The 24,196-nt window shown below is 42.5% G+C and overlaps 1 protein-coding gene across 10 annotated transcripts in view; it reads right to left on the bottom strand.

Annotated features, from left to right (window-relative positions):
* Positions 1-24,196, bottom strand: part of PALLD (palladin, cytoskeletal associated protein) — a 329,355-nt gene that overhangs the window by 49,944 nt on the left and 255,215 nt on the right. For all 10 annotated transcript variants that reach the window (XM_053257735.1, XM_053257738.1, XM_053257736.1 and 7 more), the window contains one exon: positions 3,927-4,619. In XM_053257735.1, the coding sequence (XP_053113710.1) occupies positions 3,927-4,619 (693 nt within the window). The remainder of the gene's footprint in view (positions 1-3,926; positions 4,620-24,196) is intronic.

Genomic DNA, 24,196 nt, shown 5'->3' with positions numbered 1-24,196 from the left:
CTTATGGTGGATTAAGACATCCGAATGGACACCATCCAAGCAAACCAGTTTGCAAGCTGCTGCCAAAGCAGGATCTGAAACCATGGTTTATCTTCTAATTCTGAGCATCCTGATTTACAGACCTGGAAGGAACAGGAAGCAGAGGTGCATGCAGGAAGCAATCACCAAAAATAGGAGTAACCAGGGGACCCCCTGGCTGTACCTGAGGAAGAGGAGAAAATTAAAGTCCTCGCTTCATCAAAACCATGCCCAAATCAGTTAATAGGATCCACCGGCCTCCTAATAAGCCTGCCCACATGCCACAGATTGCTTTAGAGAGGAATGGAAGAGGTTTCCCTCCAAAAGCAGCCCAGAACTATGTACTGTAGGTACAGTTCTCCGTGTAAGGGGCTTAACAGGTTACAGCAATTTTACTAGCAATTACTGTATGCCACTGATTAGTGCTGCCTTCTATATCCAAGCCCTTTAACATGCTCTTGAATTTTTCCAGCCCTATGCTTAATGCTAAACTGGTGCTTATTATGTATCCATTTTTTCTGGATGTTTTCTGTATGGAAGAACAAATTACAGTGAGAGAGAGAGATTTTGGTGGCTTTTCTTTACACACACAATTCTGGAATAACTAAAGCTACATGCTGGCAAAAAAGTTTCTTTAAGCTATCCAACTGGAGGATGTTCATTTGAACAATGATGGTTCAGACAATGCTGCCAAATCCACAGCCTGCAGAGGCCTCTAATTCACAAAGATGAATCTCCTTGGGGTTGAAAAGTCTGTGTGATATTTATTGCACATGTTCCCATGCCACGTGTTGGGGAACAAATGTTAGTGATTCTCGATTGAGAGCTCTATAAAAGCTTGATTTCGTGGGAAATCAAGATGTCCCCTTTGGCCTCTGCTGAGTACGAATTCCATTCTATTATATTCAGGAGTTTTTCATCCATTATTCCCTTAAGTTTAGCAGCAACTGTTTGTAACAATTAGGCAGTAACAGCCTATCCTATCCTTTCCTGTAAAGAGTGAACTGGAAGTGTACCCTGTCCTGACTGACAGGCTAGGGACCAGTCACTCAGCACACGGTGGGCAGGACCTTTAGGTCTTTGTTCAGAAGCAGCAAGGCGGGAGATGAGAGAGAATGGGTGGAAGGCTTAGTGAACAGCAAGGGAGTTTTGCTGCCTCATGGTCAACAGCTAGCCTGGAGAATTCTCTCATGGAAGGACATCTGCAGATCCTTGACAGTCAGGATTGCAGGAAGACTGAATTCTCTCCTGGAGTTTGGGGTGAGTTCAAGGGGGAAGGAAGCCAGGGCTTTTGGCTTCTGAGGGGTTTAGCCAGGGAACAGTTTGTTAGCTTGCATTAGATTACTTTCTTTTGGTGTGCTTTGCAAATCCTTACGATTGTTCTAAGCTTGTTTATATGTAACGTAAGAAATGCTAAACCTGTGCCCAAGTCCATCCAGGACCCCACAAAAGTCTTTGTAACCTAAAGGGGCTTTTAAAGGTTCCTCTAAACTTGTTCCTTGCAACTGGGGTGCTTTTTGAAGTATTCTTGCAACTACTAAACATTTCTTTTACCTGTAAGTAAAAGTTGAGAAAGCCTCTGACAGAAGTAGTTTGTAGTATTTTGAATAAAGTTTTTCTCTTTTTGTTCTTTGTATTTTACTCTGAGTGGATTGTTAACTCAAGGAAAAGGGGTTTTAATCTGGTGCAAATATGTCTCAACTGCTCAGCAACTCACTACTAGGGATGTGCACGGAACCAGGCGGTGGGTCGGACTTTAAGGGCAGGGGAGGGTGCACTTACCCCTCCTCCTGCTTTCCCCCCACCGGCGCTTGGTTCCTGTAAAATCTCTCAGGGTGGGAGTGTACCTCATTGCTGCCCCCTTCCCCTCTTTGGATGTAAGTAGCTGGAAGTACCGAGCACACGTACTTCCAGGCATGCCAGGTGCTTCTGGCAACTTCTGGCTGAAGAGGGGAAGGGGTGGCAGGAAGGTATGCTGCTGCCCCAAAAGATTTTCTAGGAATCAAGCATTGGCAAGGAGGGGATGTGGGGGTGGGAAGTGCACCCTCCCTCACCCTTAAAGTCTGCCCCCTGCATCGCCAAACATTCGAACTGGCCAGTGTTTGAACCATTCGGAGGCCCATAAAAGGGCCTCTGAACAGGTTCATGCACATCCCTACTCACTACCAAGTTTTATCACCACGTGGAAGCTGCACATGGAGGGTTTTTTATTTATTTTTCCATTGGTAAAGAGAAGGAGAGTTTCCCTGGAATTTCACCCACACCGGTGGGGCAATAAACTCTGTTAAAAAGTGGGCATGGTGGCAGCGCTACTGAAGAAGCAGTTTAAGTTTAAAGGAACAGGGTTTGTGGGTGAAAGCAAGCGAGAATGATTCAGCATTTTTCTTCCCCTCAAATGGGCTTGCTTTGAGACAAAGGCTGGGTTACATTCAGTACACTGTTGAAGACATGTTTGCAATTAATTCCCCAGATTTTATGCCAGTTGAAAGCAGCCACTAGGAAGTAGGTAGAACATAACCTCTTGATCATTAAAGGTGGCCTTAACTGAACAATATCAAGAGTGCAAAGAGCTGAGGAAAATGAGCAAGACAGAAAGGAAAGAACTATGGAACGTTCAGGGCCAGAATTATTAAATGTCGTACAAAGAGAAGCTAGTGAATTAACTTTATAGAGCTAACATAATCCTTCCTATGCTTCCTGTCAAGTATCCAGCACTGACTACTAACAGGAGTCTATAGTCAGACTACTACAGATCTCTGTAGTCCTACCATTCTGAGACAGAATGGTGGGACCAGAGATCTTTACCAATATAGTAATGTTTAACATATGACATTCTAACAAACATAATTAACAGTATCAAAGATATCTCAGGACAGAACATATGATACTGTCAAATATGTCTTTCTCAAACATGCCTGCCAATTAATGTGACTTGGCAAGAATAGATAGCTCGTGAAAGCAAGCTAAGATAGAGTCAATTTAGAAACAAGGGATTTTGTAGAAGAACTTCTAGATAATCTTTTCCTGTTTTACAGATCAGAAACATTAAGGTTATCTATCCTTATCTAAGATTATCTAACATTAAGGCAATTATCAATCTATGACAGAGAACTTAGACATAAACAGACACTCCTGTGTTGTCATTAGGATTTCATTATTAGTTTTATGATTGCATCAATTACTTAGTCAATAGCTAGAGGAACAAGAATCACTGCTGCAGCTTATATAGTTTCCATGTACTTTAAACTTTGGATGGAATCTGGAGAGACTAAAAATGCACCCTATTGGTTGACTTGATTATGACGTCTCATCTGTTTCTCCAGCTAGTCTCCCTCTAAGTGAAATTACTGCTACTGAGCTGGGCTTTTACCATGGTAGAGATTAGAAGCTGCAGTACAGTGAAGGAGAGACACAGACTAGTTTAACAGCAATGGCTCTAACGTCTACAGGAACACAAGTGTCCTCCAGAACAGAGGAATATGTCTGTGTGTGTGTCACAGACTGCTGAGCAGGCATGTCTCCATGTGATTTTTAAGGCTGGAACTTTCAGTGATTTACCACAACTCAGTTTGGGATTTACTGGTATATATTGTAATCAATGTTCTGATTACTGTTCTTCCTTTGCCCACAGCAGGAAACTAACCACGCAAAGTGCAAAATAAGGGCAGCAGTGAGTACGAAAGTAAGGACAATAGACAAAAAGCTAGTGCTTGCCCTGCAATGACAGGTGGATGAATGCAGGCAGAAAGAAACCCATGATGCACGTACCTTACTCTTCAAGTAACTGCCATGCAAATATGCACTCAGATGTCAAACTAACCATAAAGAAAAGCATGGAATGCCTAAAAAATGGCACAACGTGAGAAAGTAAGCCATTTTTGACAAGGCTATCAAATGTTTATACTTACGGAGGCATGACACCTTTTGGAAGTCCTAGTTCATTGACGGACACAGGAGGCGGCTGGGATGGTAGCATAGAGCTGAGGAAGGCAGCTGGAGAATGGCTGGAGTTTGAAAACCTACAAGTTGGAGAAAGACTACGGGAGGGCGAAGAGACAGATGTTGGGAGAGGAGGTGGCGGAGGTGGCGGCAGTGGAAAGGAATCAGATACTGAAAATGTAGAAGTTGGACTGAAAACAGGTGGAGGTGGTGGCGGAGGGGAAGGTGAAGAAGGAGACCATGGGTATTCCCCTTCAGTAGCAAACGGCTGAGAGAAAGGAGGGACAGATGTTCTGCCAAACTGTTTCTGAGAAGAGGTGGGAGACATAGGGGATGGGAGACTAGAGGTGGAAGATCCAGATGAAGGAGTCATGTAGCTTGAAGCAGGGCTGATGTTCTGCGCAGCAATGAACTGCTTGGGACGGGCATAGTTGAAGGAGCTGGATGACTGCATGGTGGGAGCAGAATGGGAGTTGAGAACACTCATCTGCACAGGGGGAACAACAGGGTGGCTGAACTCAAGTTCTTGGAATGATGGTGGAGGAGGGAAAGGTGGAGATGAAGGTAGACTCTGGTGGAAACCAGTTTGCTGCTGATACCACTGGCCAGCTTCCTTTTCCAGACGGATTTGGTTCTGCAGCTGCTGAATTCTTATAGGGTCTCTGTATTAATAAAAAAGGAGAATATTGTTAGAGGAAGGTTAATTTTATTCTGAAGGGGGGAAACACAAAAAAATATCAGCTTATCCTGTGCAGACATAATAATCCTGAACTCAGTTTATGGTTAACCAATTGGGAATGGGTCATGAGATTCATGCACTTTCTCCCCACTTCATTTAGCTTATACTCCATCTAATGGCATTAACTCTCTGAATGGTTAGATCTGCATGAACCTAAGGTTCTCGTTGTTGGATTTATTTACTTACTTACTTATTTATTACATTTATATTCTGCTCTTCCTCCAAGGAGCCCAGAGCGGTGTACTACATACTTGAGTTTCTTCTCACAACAACCCTGTGAAGTAGGTTAGGCTGAGAGAGAAGTGACTGGCCCAGAGTCACCCAGCTAGTATCATGGCTGAATGGGGATTTGAACTCGGGTCTCCCTGGTCCTAGTCCAGCACTCTAACCACTACACCACGCTGGCTATCTGATTTAAAACATGGTTTGAAAAGTCTGCTTGAAATGGATCTTTGTCAGCATTAACCATGATTTTAAAAAATGGTGCAGACCTAACCCTTAACCACAGTCAAGGCCTTGAGAGAAAAAGGCAGAGAGGATATCATAGGAAAGGGGAAGGGGTTTGGGGAAGCTGTGCATAAACATAATGAGTGTTATGCCTGCACCAAACTAAGCTTCAAATCAACAGATCTTTTAGATAAACAACTGAAGCTGATTATACACATTATAGAACAAAACATTAGGGAATATTAAAATATAAAGTAAATGCAAACTAATTAAAGTGCAGCCTGCTGCTGTACACCTATAGACCATATATTAAAAAGGTAATAAGCTCTGCATTTACAGTAAAAAATATTCCAGGAAATCTTGTTCACATCTTTCTTATGATGAAATAGTTCTCTCATCTGGGAAGAAGTCTAACTTTGTGAATACTTTCCGAATGCCAAATGAACAAAACACCCCATTACAATACCACCCCCCCACACACACATTACAATCCCCAATAGCTCTTATCTGTCTTATATAGAATCATTTCCCACTCATCTGTACCAAATTACTTACTCATGATCTAAGAAGCACCACAAAGCTCTCCTGGCTATTAGCCATTTTTCTCAAACCTGGCTTGGTATCCCTCAGAATGTGGACTTCTGATGCAGTTCCGCACCCCGCAACCCATCCACCCACCCACCCCCGCCGCCATAATCAGGTGGGTACATCATCCTTCCTGGGGGACTGGTTTACCTCATCCAACAAATCTGGGCTTTGAAATTTGAGAGCTTGATGGGTCTTTTGGATTATTATTATGATGATGATTATTAACATTTTATATCCTGCTCTTCCTCCAAGGAGCCCAGAGCGGTGTACTACATACTTAGGTTTCTTCTCACAACAACCCTGTGAAGTAGATGGGGAGGCTTTCATTTCAGCAGGGAACACATTCTAGAGCAGGGATTCTCAACGTGTGGGTCCCCAGATGTAACTGGACTTCAACTCCCATAATTCCTAACCAAAGGCCACTGGGGCTGGGGATTATGGGAATTGAAGTCCAATAACATCTGGGGACCCACATGTTGAGAAACCCTGTTCTAGAGTCTCAGGGCAGCAACAGAAGTCTGTTAAGGCATTCATTCATTCATTCATTCATTTAGTCAAGTCAAGTCAAGTCAAGTTTTATTTATGGTCCTAGACCAAACAATCCATGCATACAAAAGGCAAAACAAATTTATAAGAAACTCTATAGGTTCTCCCAAAATGGGTGGTTTATAGCAAAACAATAAAATATAATGCCATAAGGCATTATGGCCTTAATCCATAAGGCAAAAAGGGACTAATTCATTCTGATTAAGTCAGACCTGCCAACTCTTCTACGCAGAAAGTAAGGTTCCCATCTTAACCAGTGATCCCTCTCTCATCCTTCACACTTAGCTTGCCTTTCTTCTGCTCAGTTTCACTTTCACGTCAATTCAATCATGACAGAGTTTTGGAGCTAGAAGGGGCCTTCAAGGTCCTAGCTGAAGCCCCAGCTCAGTGCAGAAAACTTCTACAACATCCCTGACAGCTGTCTATGCAGACTCTGTTTGAAAACCTCCAGCAAAGAAGAACCTATCACTTCATGAGGCAGACCATTGAACAACACTTGCAGTTAGGAAATTCTTTCTAATGTCTAATCTGAATCTGCTTCCTTGTAATTTCAATCCATTATTTCTAGTCCTGCCCTCATGAGCAGCAAATAATTTTTTCTTACCCAAATGTAGGACTTTACATTTATCTCTGCTGAACTTCATCTTGTTGAATTTGATCTAATATTCAAGCCTGTCCTGTCATATATAGCAGGGGAAGCACCCTATATAGCACCCTAACCCTACCTCTTTTGATCCCAGCATACCATCCCTTCCTGTTGTTGTTCCTGATGTCTCCCTTGTTTTTCTTAGATTATGAGCCCTTTTGTGACACGGAACTATCTTCTTATTCTTTTTGCTAATAATTTTAAATCAGTAAAGTAATAATGAGTAATTCTTAATCTCGGTTGGCAAAGTTTGCTTACCATTAATCAGTGCAGACCAAATAATCTAAAACACATTTCATTGTACCATCTGCACTGAAAAGGTCAGATCTGGCTTGGCATAATGTTACTGCAAAACCAGAACGTTTCCCTGTCTTTGATTTACAGTGCAGCAAAAATGTATGTGGGTGGAAATATGCAAAACTGGACACAAACTGTGGTCTGTGGGCAGAGCTAATAGTGCCCTTAGGATGTGTGTGTGTGCGCATGTGTACACGTGCACCCCTCTCCCTTGTTATATGAGGAAGGCCTGGTCGATACATGCAACAGAATGAGTTGGTAGGATGCTGAGGTGCTAGAATGGACTGCACCACTTTGGACCCCAGGCATTTTTGATGGCTCCCCTGTTAAAAATGTCATGCAAATAGACGACCATCCTGTAGTAGACAAAGGGCTAGGCTAGAACCTCTGAGGGAAAGGTTTGCTTGCTTTTATTTTAACATGGGGGAATATTCAGAAGCCGTATCCCTCACCTGTAGTCTGAAATGGCACAGTCCATTATACAGCCCTAGCCTGTACCACATGTAGGTCCTGCCTAAATGAGCAGGACATCTTAAGATTGGTGCTTTCAGTCCTCCCAGGTTGTTACTTTACTACAAAGACCACAGAGTAAGAAGCAAGGTAAGATGGTATAAGGCAGCACAGGATTTTGTACATAAACAATCTCTCTTCTGTGGCTGCTAACATAATTCTGGTTCCCTGAGCAGCACAGTTAGCAAATCAAGAGCCAGCCTCAGGAATGTGTGCTTTATTTCCCTCCTTTTGGCTCCAGCACCAATTCTCCTCTCCTTCCCCTTGTTAGCTTTAACCAGGGCTTAACATTACATCTGTAGCAGCACTAATGAGGGTTTGGCAATCTAATTCAAACCCTGACTTGAAATCCTGTTTTAAGACGGAAACCTGGTTTAAGATGGTTGGCAACATTAACCATAGTCAGAACTGATGCAAACATAATGCTCAAACACAGTTTAAAGCTGGCAGAGAAGGGGACTGAAATCAAGTTGAAGAAGCCAGGGGCAGAGGAAGCATGTCTTTCCAAGAGTTAGGTCTGCACCTGGCCTACACAGACGGCACTGACACCATTCTTCACATATGGAATCTGGGAAAGAGCCAAGAAATGGAAGTCAAGCAAATCTACATGTGCATAATGAAGAACAGCTCAGTTGCCCCAGCTGAACAACAGTCAAATGGCAGGTGGGGGTGGGAAATGACAGCACCACAGGAAAGAAGCAAAGGATTCAAGGCAAAGAGCCATAAACAGTGCATTATAGATACTGCTTTGAGATTGTTCCATTTGAGTCATCTGCTTTGACGATGTGGTCTGAAAGTCACTGAATACAGGATCTAAAAACTACAGTACAGTTACAGTTACCAGAAACCAGAAAGGAAGAAGCAATGTGCAACTTAGGCTGGAGGCTTCTGTTTGGAAAAAGGAAACTGTAAATCAGACAGCAGCAGAAAGGCTCTCCACAAGCCTCTTTCTTGGAAAAGGAAAACAGCAACCTGTACCACAATCTATTCCATATTTACCTGAATCTAAGACAAGGTTCTTAGATCACTAGATCCTTTAAAAAAAAAAGAATTGGTGCGCATTTATGCAACATCAAAGACAAAAATGTTAAAGCCCCTCTTGTCAAACATGGCTTGATTATCAACATACTTTGGCAGATGCTTCTTTGGGGAGGCTTTACAGCACATATCTTCCTGTATTAATAGGGTCCTTCTGGAGAAAGAAGCCCATTGGATTTTGAGAATAAACTGTATTTCCCACACAAGAAGTCTTAATGCAGATCTTGTACTAATTCCATTATAATTTTAATGTCAGTTGAGCAATATCTGTGCTATTTCCATAGGCAAGTGAGAACTATATAATTTAGGTTTTGTATACGGAGGATAACTTATCAGTTTCTTTGTCCCCACTAACTCTTGGCTATTAATAGACCCGTTATTTAAGGATTCAATTTGGCTAAACCTCCCCCCCTCCCCATATACCTACTTCAGCCTTATTTTATCATTGCCAAGCTCACCTGAGGCTGGTTTACTCTATAGAAAGAGGCATGTTACTGTGCAGAACAGTTACCTGATGGAGAGAAGTTTTTATTCTTCTCTCTGTGTACTTGTTTCTCTTTAGCATATTTTTTTGTTTATCTTATTTAGCTTTCTGATTTTTTTCATCTCTTATTCATCTTGTGTTTCAGATTTATTGGCTAGTTTGTAATTTCTGTAATTTTGTATTACGGCTATAATGACAGTTTATGACTTGAATGTTAACACCAGCTTTTTATCCTATTCCCCCATTTGTTAATATTAGTGTGTATATGTTGTTGCAAGCAATGCTTTTCTTCCGGCTCCCCAAAACTCCCTCGTTCATGTTTGAGTCTCCAGGCTTGGAGATCTCACTCTGGATATGCTCAGGAGCCTCACAGTATCATGAGCTCTCTGTTTTTGGCAAACAGGGTCAGGTCATTTACCTACAGTGGGCCAGTCACCCCTAGATTTGGCTCCTAACAAGCAAATTGGAAGGAGAGCAGATGCACAGCCTCCCTATGCTGGGATACCCTAAGCAGACCCCAGAAGTTAACTAAAAGCAGGTTAACTCTCTGTCAAGGCTACTCTGCCCTCAGAGTGAACCACCTTCCCATCCTCTCCTTTAGCAAAGGATAGCAGCCAGCTAATTTATGATGGCAGAAAGGGGAGTCAGAGTAGACCTTTGCCTACGGCGGCAAAATTTGAGGGGCAGCAAATTTTGCTACTCCTCTGAGGGCTGCAGTGGGGGGGGGCAAGGATAAAGTCCCCCCTTTGACCTTTAAAAAACAACAACACCTGTTGCTCCCAGCGGTGGCAGTAACTGTGAGGATCGGGGGGTGGGTTTCCCCTTTACCCTCTAAAGAACACCACTGCCAGTGGCAGGATGGGTGCAACGGTGGAGGCTGCAGGGAGGAGGGGGCAAGTGGGGGGGGAACTGTTGGAGAAGGCATTTTCAGCCTTCCCCTACAGAATGCCACTGTCAGCAGCAGGATGGGTCCTGTTTTCAGCCTTCCTCCATATGCAGAGAAAGGTTGAAATGCGCTACACAGCAGAGAGGCTATACAGTTACTTGTAAGGAGGGAAGCTGGAAGGAACTTGCTGCCGCTCCCATCCCACCATGCAGCTGTGACATTTACAAAGGTAAAAGGGGGAACTCTCTCCTTCTCGCTCCCCCCTCCCTGCAGCCGCTGCACCCCATCCCATCGCTGACAGTAGCATTCTGTAGAGTGCAAAAGGGAAAACCTTCCCCTCGCCCCCCATCCCCAAAGCTACTGCTGCTGCTGCTTGCAGCATTTTTTTTAAACATGGTAAAAGGGCGGCAAAAGCGTTTTTGCCTATGGGTGGCAAAAAGCTTAATCTGTCCCTGCTAATGTGCCAATTAGTTCAGCAGGAAAGAATGCAGATACCGTAAGGCTTGCTGAGGTAAATCTCCCTTCACAAAAGAGGTTGAGGCAGTGATACGGACCTAGAGATGCACCCATTAAAAGTAATGATTGGATTATTGGACTTTTCACCTATGCACTCTGTTTCCATGACAAAAGCCTTGTACCTCGGCAATTCCCACATTGTTACACGCAGGTAGAAAGATGAGCAACAATGGAATCCTTGCCAGTTCCACCCAACATACCTATTCAACGGAAGGGGTCGAATGAATGAATGGGAATGTGCCCCCAGGATATATTTTTGGGTATAAGAAGTCCCAATTACATGATCCAGTGTGCTCTATGCAATCTTCATGCTTTTTGTATACAAACTACCTTAGAGTCACCAGCTGCTTTTTTGGGCAATTTACTGCCCGCAGGCCATGGCAAGCTGTGTTCAGTACTTCATGCCACTCTCCAGATCAGCTTTCTTGAGTCTTCCACACTACCATAGAAAGCTGGTTCCACAGAGGAAGCAACCCCTTTGATTCACCTTCACCAACTAATCCCTCCAACATTCTTGCACCCGCCTTGGCCCAAGCTGTTCCTGAGGAACGAGGTCCTTCGGTTGCTCCAGGAGTCCAGAGGTCTCTTAGTCTAGATTAGGCGATATGAGTGTTTGCCCCTCACTGGGCCCAAATTCTATCTCTATTCCCCTTTCTCCTAGTCTAGATCCAACTGCTGTCCTCTCTAAAAAGCCTCTTTCTCTTGCCCATCTGGGAACTTACACAATTAGGACTTTAAGCTAAAACGCCTAATTGCAGTTAAATGTGTTTCTGATAAGTGTTGTTGCTTCAACCACACATTTCTTTCCATTGTACCCCTCCACTATAAATATCTTCTTTTAGTTTTGAAACTTAAATCTTGTCTCATTCCAGTCATTTCCTGAGTCCACAACTTTGCACAAATTAACATCAAATGTGAAACTGTTCCTTTCCGAGCTAATTTCTCCCATGCAAGAAAGAACACATATATATTTAGGGGTATTTGCAATCACCCCGGGGCAGTTTCATTAACAATACTTCATTGATATAGTCCCCTGAAGAAGAGGTTTGAGCCTCTGAGATAGCCAATCATCATGCAGAAGATGCAACATGACACTGAGTATATGGTACAACATACATCTAAATGCATGTTATGTTCAATGTTTTTCTGTCCATAGTGCAAGTGTATCATTTGTGTGCACACGAATGCGTATCATACTATACATGCTGTGCCAGCAGAGATTCTGCCTGCAAGAATTTAGCAACTTGTAATATCATGCTATTAACTATTTAAACAACATGCAAATTGTTTCAAGTGAACAGACCTAATTGTATTTGGATTAACCACAACTGAATTAAATACAGATGTCTGCATTTTTAACTGTTTATTGCAAAGCAGACCCTGAAAATAAGATATGTTTCAAGGGCATCTGGAGTGTGTGTGTGTGGGTTGTGTGTGGGAGACAGCTCCCACTGTGGATTGAGCCAGTCCCATTGAATTCAATGTGACTTGTACAAGACTGCCCTGGACATTCTTGGAGCTAAGTGTCCTTGGATCACTCTCTGTATGGGTTTGTCTTGGCTTAATCCTAGTACCTGAAGCCATGGAAGCCTTCTAGACTTTGGAATGCTCTCCCAGTGGCCATTCGCTCCTCGGACTCCATCACGGCTTTTAGAAAGATTGTTAAAACTTGGCTTTTTGTCCAGGCTTTTACATAATCATTTTTACTGCTGCTTCTGTGTGTTTTTACCTGTTGTATTGTTTTTATGCTAGTATTTTATAGATTTTAAATTTGGTCTGTTTTTATATATTTTTTAGCTTAATGTTGTCTTTTATTGTATGTTTTAACTTTTGTAAACCGCCTTGGTGTTGTCTTAACGAAAGACGGTATATAAATGCAACAATAAAAATATAAAATAAATAAATAAAAGCTGAATCACCCGAGAGCTCCTATAGAGTGGAGCTGTTTTTGCAACAGGATCGGTTATTTAATCCAGAGCAAGTGCAGCTGTATAAACACTTCAGTTTGTTCTATTGCCTTTGTGCTCATTTCTTGTCTCCATGTTCACCTCTGCAATTTGAACTAGCCCCCTCACTGCCAGCCCCAGCCCCCAACTTGCCTTTCTTTCTCTCTCTCCTATTGCCACCACAAAGAGAGAGGGAGAGAAAACATGTGCACCAGCATGAGTCATTGGCAGCAGTGGCAGCAGGAGAATGGAAAAGAGATAAAGAGACTGGGGAGCATGGCCTTAGCAGGAGAAGGGGGAGGAGGAGGGGGAAGAGTAGGAGGGAATTGCGGGGAGCCTAGGGAGCGTCACAATGACAGGAGAAGGTGGAAAGGGAGAGAGTACACGCGTACACACACACACACACAGAGCCAGCAGTTGTGGCTAAGAGTCTAGAAGTGGGGGAGGACAAAGAGGAGAGCGAGCAAACCCTGCCCAGAAGGTCATAGCCCCACCTATACCTCCAGTGCAAACCCAATCTTAAGTGTCCAGATATTGAAATCTAATGTACACAGGAGCAACTTGCGCACCCCACAAAGCAATAGCCAGGGGTTTTTTGTTCTACCTTTTCCGTGGATTTGAAGGCTACTCATGGTAGAAAAATATGGAATGGCATGTATGTTGTTTATCTGGCCAGCAACATCCACCATGGAAATCAACATTCAAGGTGAAACAATTTGCTCTGAGGTTAACTACAGCATTTCACTGCCTTCAAAACCTCAATGCCCACCCCCGCCACTTTGGGAGGACCATGACATTAAGTGTTTCAAATGCACAGTTCGCGATTCCTATCCTCAGCTGAGCAGCTCTTGGGGGGGGGGTAGCCACAGAGAGAGCAATAGGCAGCCTGGACTGGTGAACAAGCAACACACCTGTGGTTCATTTTCTGCCTCCCCTTCTGCAGCAGCCATCCTTGGGCATTCCAAGCAACAATGAAATTCAGTATATGACATGACAACCTCCCCTTCACACTCGGGACAGGTCTCAAAGCTAGCCAAAATGTGTGCATTCCTATCTCTATTATAGATAAAAGATCAACACCTTCAGTAAACCTATCTTTTAAAAATGTGCAAAAACCCAAGATTGTCCCTCCCTCTTGAAATACCCAGACACATGTCATGATTGTACCACATATCTCAACGACACCCTTATTCAGCTCCTAAATGAACAGAATCTGCTCATGTGACCGTGTAGCAAAGATTAAAGCATTACTGTGCAGAGTTCAAGAGGATGTAACCGCACAATTATTTTGATGCACCTACTGAACACGCGGACGAACACTGACATGTTTTTCTAGCCTTTGAAAACCCTCCCATTCTGTCTTGCATATATTTGCCAGTAAGAGCTTTAAGCTGAAGCAAGCAAAGAACAATATGAGATCATTTTTTTTAAGTAACTCTAAGGGATTTAGAAGATGGTCACAAGTGTGTATTTTATAAATAATCCTTAAAAATTTAAAATGTGTGGAGATCCTACTTTCTCTTAAGCAAGCTCTTAAAGCCTTGCCCAAGTGCATCACTAGTTGGTTGGTGACACTGATGCTTTATGATGTCATTGCTGTCATAGAAACCGCTTGTACACACAAATGAAAATTTCATCAGCCAGTAGAAGAGCATGGCAAGCTAAGAGAGGAGGCAATACCTTGAGTCTGGCAGGATCAAAACTGCTCATCTAAAAGAACACCACTCTATGGCCCTGGGTGCAACTCCACCTCAAAACAACAAAGATGGCTCAAGAAATCGACTGGTTACGCAGTCAGGCATGTGTATGTAAAGTAAACCACTACAGCCCTGATGTACAGAAAGACCAGGACCGTAAAATGATCTGTTTTGTTGATGTCTCCAGCATAACCGGCAAGGAAAAAAATCAGAGGGGATACAACCAACTTGATCTGGGGAGTCTGGAGGAGAAAGAAGTTATTGTAATAAAAGACAATGAGCGAAACATTCCCAACAACACTGAAGGTGCAGTTTGCCTTTTCAAGCAAGGCTCTTCTGAAGAGCTCAATGTTGTGAGCTGGCTAAGCAATGATCTTCAGAAATATGCAATTGGATTTCAACATGCACTGTCACCCGCAAGTGGTTCCCGCAAAGGTGGTTCTCCCTATACTATATCTTCTGACAAGTTGTCCACTCCTTCCAGTGGTCAAAGAAGATCCTCAGACGAACCTTCTTATGTCAATAAACTTTGCTCTATGGTTGTTCAAAAGGCACGTCAGGAGATAAAAGATAAACTGGAAACAAATAGCAAGATCATACGCCAGTCCATTAATAATTCTGATCACAAGGTTGCAACCCCAGGGCCTCAGGACAGTTGCTCAGAAAAGCCCTGGTCATTGGATTTGCATGCAAAAGACATTTTTGGAATGGCACTAAAGATGATACAGCAACATCTATTGGAAAAATCCAGGGAAACATCTCGTGAGATAAATGCCTGCCCACCCAGCTACGCTCACAGAGATCCTAATTATGAACGTGCTGGAGGAAGCCAAAGTCCCATGTTACCTCCAGCAACATCACAAGATCATCCTCACCAGGAACAACCAAAGACAAGTATATCAGGTATCCTTTTGTCACTCGTCCAAAAAGTTTTGCGTGATGCTGCTTCAAGTATGGAGGACAGTGTCTGTGATGGAAACAGGGCTTATAAGCAGGCCCCCAATTAATAAGTCAGGCTCAGGAGGGAAAAGGCCTTATTAAAAACAGACTAATGGAACACGGGATATGTATGGCAATATGGATCCGATAAGCAAACAATTTATTGACCAGTTGGAGTAATCTGTGATGACACTGAGCCAACTCATGGCTAAGGCAATGTGGGCTTCCAAATTTAGTCATTGGTGACATATCAGGGAAATACAACTGTCACAATAGCTCATCAAAACACTCAGGAGGGCAAGCAAGATCTTCTCTGGGAAGGTAACTAGATTCAATCTATTCTGGAAGCAATGGTTAAATAACTAGTATGAAAAACAACAGCTCTGGGTCATGACAACCACCCTAGTTAATCATTGCTTCCAAACGTACTGCTCAACCTGATATAAATAGGAATGATGGGCCATTGCCCAGTAAGAGCGACAGCAAGAGAGATATTCTTCAGGAGCTTTGGTAAAGATGGATGCCAATGTGGGGAAAAACATGCTGCAGTGCTGACAAATTGACTGGATGTTTGCTACCTGGAGGAGCCAACTCTTCCCTCTCTAATTGCTTCAACCCAGCCTAGGCTTCTCTGACGTGACAGCTGCCATCACCACAGCTTCACTGTAAAAAATAGCAACACCACCACCACAGTGAATTCAACTGGTAGATAAAATTGTAGCTGGGCAAGATCATCAATTAAAAACATGTAAAAAAACGAGAGCAAGAGAGACTGTTTTATTATTGACCATGTCAGCCGTATGTGACGAAATCACTTAACTACTACACTGGGATATTCAATGGGCTCAGAATGCTGCTTAAGGAGATCAAGACCATTCTGTTGAAAGATCCTAAGCAAAATGTATCAAATCTGTATGCTTTTACTTAGGGCCAAAGTAGATGATGTATTTACCTGTTGTTAGGACCAATGAACTTGATTTTTTCTAACCACACCAGTCAGATTGGAGCCCCCACAAGTCCAGACTATGGCTTTGGAGTGAGGGAGGGGGAGAGATCTTAGCCCAGTATGGCCCTGCTGTAGATTAGGATCCCCATGGCTGCTATCACCCTGGGAGGAAAGTTTCAATTGGCATAAACAGGAGCTTCTCTCCTGGGGACAAACAGCTGTGGGGCAACCCCAATATGGAGGAGGACCATGGCAAAGGAAGTGTTAAATCCTCCATTCGCACACCATGGTCATACCGGACCCCAATCAAAGTAATTACTTTAAAAAATTAAGTCCATAACATTTAAACAATGGGCTTAAAGTCTAGTTAGGAACCTTACTTTTAATTCTTAACACTGGCTGCAAAAAGTTTAATTTGCAGCATTTGGATGGTATTGTCAGAGGTTTGGCCACTGACAGGGAAATGAGGCTTGAGCATCTGTGGAATTGAAAGGATATGGGGAAACAACAGTCAAGGGTTCAGCTTAAGGGAAGAGAATCTACCTTCAGACTAGGAACATAGGAAACTGCCATATACTTAGTCAGACCATTGGTCTATCTAGCTCAGTATTGTCTTCACAGACTGGCAGCGGCTTCTCTAAGGTTGCAGGCAGGGATCTCTCTCAGCCCTATCTTGGAGAAACCAGGGAGGGAACATGAAACCTTCTGCTCTTCCCAGAGTGGCTTCATCCCCTGAGGGGAAGATCTTGCAGTGCTCACACATCAAGTCTCCCATTCCTATGCAACCAGGGCAGACACTACTTAGCTATGGGGATAAGCCATGCTTGCTACCACAAGACCAGCTCTCCTCTCCTGATACTAGTGGAAGAATCTCCTGCCACCTCCGACTATGCTGAAAATCTTTCCTTAGCTTGCTTGATAGCTGATAGATGTATTCAGAGCATTGATTATCACAGAACATCCATTATCACCTTTAGTTCACCTCCCATTGAGGAGTGTTTATCACAGGCAGAAGCAGCTACCCAAATTGGACTATACTCAGAATCCATAGGTTCTGGTTATCATATGTTGATCAGAATAATATACTTGTCAACCCACTTCAGAATATTACTATAATGGGGCTGGAAGGAGCACGGAGTAGGAGGCAGCTGACGGAAGAAGATCACCATGAATTACATGGATATGTGACTAAGGAATCCAATCCAATCCAATCAGTACACCTCAGACACACTGGTATTGCACCTCTGAGATCACATGCTGTAGCTACCAGTACAGGGATATAGCAAGGGGAAGGAAGAAGGTTAAAAAGTTGTGACATGGGAAGAGGATATTGTCTGAAATACAAGTTCACACATGTCCTTAGCTTCTCTGCACAGTCATTTAATACATTTGACTCTTCCTTTTTCTTTTGCTTCCTTCTGTCCTCAGCCCTCTCTTGCATGCCCATTCCAGCACTCTATTTTGTTTGTCTAAATAAGATAATCTTAACAAAAGAGGAAATGATTCAATTCCTTTTTAATCTTCTAGGTTTGTCAATAAGATGACATTCCTCACATGTAACAAATGGAACTGTACACTAGACAGGTGCTGAGGGCCGCATCACAATGTGTGTGACATACTGGGATGGGGGGGAGTCCAGTGCTCAAATTATAAAGTAAAATGGGGGAGGGGTAATGAAATCTTCCAGCCCCATTCCCAAATACCCCCAATTTTAGCCAAAGCCCCTTCAGCCTTCTAAATATAGTCGAGGGGGCCATAAAAAACAAAACAAAACACTGATGGAACTAGCTAAACCTCTCCTGTAATTAAGAGCTCTGGGGAGAGTGTTTACTTCACTCAGAATATAGGACAAGATTTTTTTTTAAATGGTATGAACGCTTTATGAAAGGTCCTTCAGATTTTGTGCTAAAATGCTAAAGCTACTCTCCTTGACTATCTTGTATTGAAACAGAGTGAGCAGCAGCAAACTTGTAGCAGGTAGGCTCCTCACAAGGGGAATTACAACAAGCTCCAATGGACACTAGAAGCTGATGAAAGAAACACATTTTGCCCATGAGACATGTGTGGCATTGACTCAATTTCAGCTGTGTGACTGAACAGATTTGTAGCAGATTTAACTCAGCCTTTGTCTTACAGCAAGCTTACATGAGAGGAAGAAAAATGATGAATCATCCTCTCTTGCTTCCACCCACAAAGACTGCTCCCCAAAACTTTCCTGGTAGATAATACGCTGCCACCACACCCATTTATCAAGAGTTTATTCCCCATTGGCTTGGGTGAATTTCCAGGGAAACTCTCCTTCTCTTTACTATTGGAAAAGTACACAAAAACCTCCACGTGCAAGCCTACATGTGATGAGAAAACTTGGTAGAGTTGCTGAACAATCAAATTGAGGAGTGTTTTGCACCAGAGTAAAATCCCCTTTCTTGAGTTAAAAATCCACTCAGAGGCATGGAAAATGCAAATAACAAAAAGAGAAAAAAACTTTATTCTAAATACTACAGACTGTTTCCGTCTGAGGTTTTCTCAGCTTTTAGTTGCAGGTAAAAGGAACACTCAGTAGCGGCAATAATACTTCAAAAAGCACCCCCAGATGATGATGTGGTGGTACACTTTAAAAATTGTGGTTACTCAGTTGCAAAGCACATTTATTTATTTATTTATCTATCTATCCAATTAGTATATTGCCCCAAATTTTTCTCTGGGAGATTAACAATAGCATAAAACAAGTTTAAAACATACAAAAAACTTAAAATAATTTAACAATTTAAAAATCAACCATGGATTAAAACCTTAAAAAATTTAAAATTTCCTACATAGATGTAGGAAAATACAAAAGCACCCATAAAAGCTTGCAGATACTTTTGCATTGCCCTAACCAGATAGATGGGTGCAGGCTATTGTTTCTTAGCTTGTTACATTACAGGTAAAACACAATAAAACAGTTGCAATGACATGCAAGGCACACAAAAAGGAAAATAAGAATAAGAAAATAAGAATGCAAACTGACTAACAAACCTTTCCCTAGGCTAAACCTTTCCCTGAAGCCAAAGCCCTGGCTTCCTTCTTGAATTCATCAAAAACATGATAAGAGAATTCAAGCCCCTGCAGTCCTAACTTCCCAGGATTGCAGTCCCTGTTTGTTGCAGCCATTTGCCCGGTCAACATCCTGTTGCCCAGGCCATCCTAGGTTGTTCTGAACAAAGGGAAGTTCTCTTCCTGCTGCATGGCCCTCAAGGTCCCACCCACCGTGTGCTGAGTGGCTGATCCATAGAGGTCACTGCTTGTCAGTCAGGACAAGGTTCACTTCCAGTTCACTCTTTAGGGGAAATGAGGGGCTGTTTAGTGACTAATCACTACAAGATTATTTTGAACAAATCCAATTTTTGGCAAGTAGAGACATACAAACACTACCAATTAAAAGATACAACATACTTTGGTTTTGCTGTACGTTATGAGCTATCTTTGATACACAGCTTTGATGATACCACACTTTACAGATTTGAAGACAAGACAACAACAATATTAGTCAATCTACATACTCCTCTCTGCTGTAACCATACCCAGATAGGTTATAGCACCCATCATAGGGGCACACTATATGCAATCTTAATCATTTCATTCATTTCTAAACATAAATGGCTGCAGGGAGCCTGATCTGATTAGGACTGCTGAAGGGATAAGACCCCTTCCCCACTTCAGCACACCATGGTCCCAATCCACCCAGAAGCTAGTAACATTTTGTTTAAAAAAGCCAATTACTTTGACTATATGACCCGATTAACAATGCATCTAGTTTGGCCCTTATTTTATTTATTTTTTACATGTATACAAGCCCTTTCTCCCTATGTCGTCAAGATGGTTTACAATTTAAAATAATGGTATACAATCTTATCAACATGATACAAAAGGGGATGAAGAAAAAGACAAATATGAGCAAGTTCAGTTACAAATTATGTTTAAGAATTGGTATGTAATACAATTGTTACAACTCCAGTGGCTGGTGGCCTAGCTAATGTGGAGTCCAACAAGTGGTAATTAGTCCCAACCAGGCCGATGTGTCACCTTCCTTTCTGATGCAGAATATGAGACACAAAAGGCACAATCAGTCTGTCTATCTATAAATGGGCAGTTCTCTAGATGGAGGAAAGTAAGAAGTGGGGCCCTCCAGGAATCTATACTGGAACCAGTGCTATTTAATTTACTCAAATGATCTAGAAGTTGGAATCAGCAGTGAGGTGGCCAAATTTGCAGATGACACCAAACTATTTAGGGTAGTGAAATCCAAAACAGATTGCAAGGAGCTCCAAAAAAGATATCTCCAAACTGGGGAGTGGACAACAAAATGGCAGATGCAGTTCCATGTTAGCAAGTGTAAAGTTATGAATATTGCCCTCCCCTTCACATATATGCTAATTGGGGTGGGGTAGGGTATGAGACAACTGAGGGGTGACATGGAAGTTATAAAATTATGCATGGTGTGGAGATAAATTTTTTCTTCCTCTCACATAACACCAGGAGTCATCCCATGAACCTGATTGCCAAGAAAATCAGGACCAAGAAAAAGGAAGTCATACAATACATAATTTACCTATGGAATACTCTGCCACAAGAAGAGATGGAACCGGGATGACTTTAAGAAGGCTTAAGTAAACTCATGGAGAACATGTCTATCAATGGCTGCTAGTCTGAGGGCTATAGGCCACCTCCAACCTAAGAGGCAAGATGCCTCTAAATACCAGTTGCAAGGGAATAACAGCAGGAGAGGGTCTTGCCTGTGGGCTTCCCAGTGGCATCTGGTGGGCCACTCTGTGAAACAGGCCCACCAGATGCCACTTGGATAGATAAGCCTTGGGCCTGATCCAGCAAGGGGGGTTCTTATGTTAAGTCCCATGGATGTTACATGCTTAATTCTTCCATTTATTTAAATGGGACATTCAAGTGCATAACTGTGGCTGGATAGTGCCCCAAATATGTTAAGAGTGGTTCAATAGAAAAGTAGGTTAAACTAGAGTTCCTTTCAGTTCAAATGGGAATTTTTTGTTAAACAAGAAGTGATTGCACATCATCTGTATTTGTATACCATCCAGGCAATACTTCATACATTAGCTATGTCTGCTGTTATAATAATCCTACAGGAGATATTTAGTCCTTTGGAACTTGGTACCAGAAATACTAAGGCTGCAATATTTTTTAGTCTTCTCTTTTGGTTACATTTTTAATTTTGGATTTGAAATTAACATGAGCTTTTCTAGAAGGAAAGTTAGCTTGACTGACACCCTTTATAAAAATAAAATATTGGTTATTTTGACTCCTGGCTGACCTAAAATATCCTCATCAGTAATTTAGCAACACAATCCATTTCCCTCATGAATTGCTCTGTGAATCAATGAGAACATATCAACATTTTGGCATACTATTACTTCTGCATCTCACTATCACAGACTATTCCAGTGTACGATATGAAGTCAGTTCTCTATTTCTGCAGCAGTTTCCAGAGCTGATGAAATCAGATTGATTTTTAATAGCCCCTCGTCAGCAGCTAAAGGTCTCTTTTTCTTGTTTGCTGGCCACTTGCCATACTGCCCTAGACTTCACCAGGAGGAATGCCACGTGTAGCCGACTACTTTTTCAGAAGGTGCTCACTACAGTGGCCAGTGAAAGGACTTATTGAAAGCTATGTGCCCCTTTCTTTCTCTACAGCAAGTGTTTTCAAATTCTGTTATAGCAATCAGGCCAAAACCTCCCTCCAATCCCAAAGTGTAAAGAAAATTGAATGGAGGCAAGGGGTCAATTATCAATGGACAAGGGATCAAGCATTCAAAGCGTTAATGGTTCAGAGGATGCATATTCCAGAACACACGCAGCACTCTTAACTCTGTTTAACCATGGTCCCCTTTGATGTTTAAATTATCAGTAAAGTATCAACCACTTTGGTGACTAAGTGTGGAATGGGGGAGAGAGAGTTCTTTTAAATTACGTTCAAGGATATAATTTCATTTGGTGCAATGAAGGATCTTGGGGAAGCAAATAGGGTCTTAGAGCAAGGTCTGGGGGGAATATGATGTAGCTACTTTGATGAAGCTAAGCAGGTGGATCTGGTCTATGCCTAGAAGGCGGGTCACCTAGATATTTATTTTTATTTATTTATGTATTTGATTTCTATACCGCCCTTCCAAAAAATGGCTCAGGGAGGCTTATTTGTTTATTTAGTTAGATTTATATGTCGCCCTACTCCCATAGGACTCAGGGCGGCTTACAAGCAAACGTACACAACAACACAATTTCATAAAATATATATCTTACATAACCTCATAAACCACAACCCCATACAATACTCATTCCACATGACATAATAACCATGGATTACAAGATCACTCTAAGACCAGCTATCTCAGCGATCGAACACCCGGCGGAGCATTTCAGTATTACATGCCTTACGAAAGGCCAACAGATCATGGAGAGCTCTGATATTATCCAGGATACACAGAGAAATAATAAATAAATAAGATGGATCCCTGTCCCCAAAAGGCTCACAATCTAAAAAGAAACATAAGATAGACACCAGCAACAGTCACTGGAGGTACTGTGCTGGGGGTGGATAGGACCCATAGGGATAGGGGTGGATATGCCATTTAGAGTTGCATAATGAAAGAAAGGTGGACTACCCATGTAATAACAATATAGGAAATTATTCCCTCCTCCCCACACAAATGGTGAGAAGGAACACAGGTTTTCAGATAAGGTAGGGGTAGAGTGTGACCTCCTGGACATACAGGAAAATGGGCTTGGAGAAGAGCAGGTCAATCAGAGCAGGTTGATCAGAGCAGCTCATAGTTTTTCTAGCAGTTGTTCATGGTTCTGCTGGGAGGCTCATCTCACGCTAGGAGGCCTGGCCCAATGGCCTACACATGCTGACAAGCATAAAGAGCTACAACTGGTTTGGGTCTGAGCACATTCCAAGTACTGAATCAGGATTTTGCCTCGCATCTCTCTGTCATCTTTGTTTCAGGTTATTACTTGGGTGACTCCCTTGTAGCATAGCCAACAAGGATCAAGTAACTGATTCAATATGTGCTATATACTATTATAAGCATCTGAAACTGTGTTTCCCCTGCCTTCCAATGCTATTGTGAGCCACCCTGGGGGCCTTGAAGGGTGGGGCAGTAATGAAGAAACGCACATCTGTATGTCATTTAACTAAGTGAATATGTTAGACGTAATTTTCCCCAATGAATTCCTTGTGTCCAGTTTTGGGCTTGGGGGAGAGCCTGCAGTTCAACAAAAGACTGCTTCCTGGTAAAACTTTTAGGATGATGTGAAGTTAATCCTAACCTTCAAATTATTTCAGAGCACCAAGGCTATAGTCAGAAAGAAATATAACTGACAAGATGGAGATGTTGGTCAGTGGGTGCATCTGTTACTGTTCTGGGTACTTGGCCTATTTTAGATGGGCTTGTACTCATCCTGAAAGATCAGCTTTGCAGTCTGGGGAAGCTGTTTGATCCAGCCATCTTGATAGATGCCCAAGTGGTCTCAGTGCCATATTTTGTCAGCTTCCGCTGGTAAACCAACTGTGTGGATTCTCCTGGACACATATACCCTGCCCAAGTTTTGTAACATCCTGAATGGATTATTGCAACATGCTGTATGTCAGGCTTACCCCCACCCAAATTGTTCAAAACTGCAATTATTACAAAATACAGCAACAAATTGCTAGCTGGGACTGGGCATTCAGAGCATATCTCCCCAGCGTTGAAACAACTTCACTGGCTCCCAGTCTACTTCTGGGCTTAACTTAGCATTTAAAACCTGAAAGGATTGGGGCTTTAAAGCCCTAAATGGCTTAGGACCCATGTACCTCAAGGATCACCTCTTCCCAAATCAACTTGCTTGAATGTTGAGATCATGGATCAGAGAGCCTGATCTGGGTTCTTATTCCATTAGAGTAGTGACAGATGAGAACCTAGAAAGGGCAATTAAGCCAAAGCAAGGAAGAAAAACGCCAAAAGGG

This window comes from Hemicordylus capensis, chromosome 5 (genome assembly GCF_027244095.1).
Source record: "Hemicordylus capensis ecotype Gifberg chromosome 5, rHemCap1.1.pri, whole genome shotgun sequence".
NCBI classification, from domain to species: Eukaryota; Metazoa; Chordata; class Lepidosauria; order Squamata; family Cordylidae; genus Hemicordylus; species Hemicordylus capensis.
Note: the sequence above shows the minus strand (reverse complement) of the source record. Positions and strands in the feature narration are given on the sequence as shown.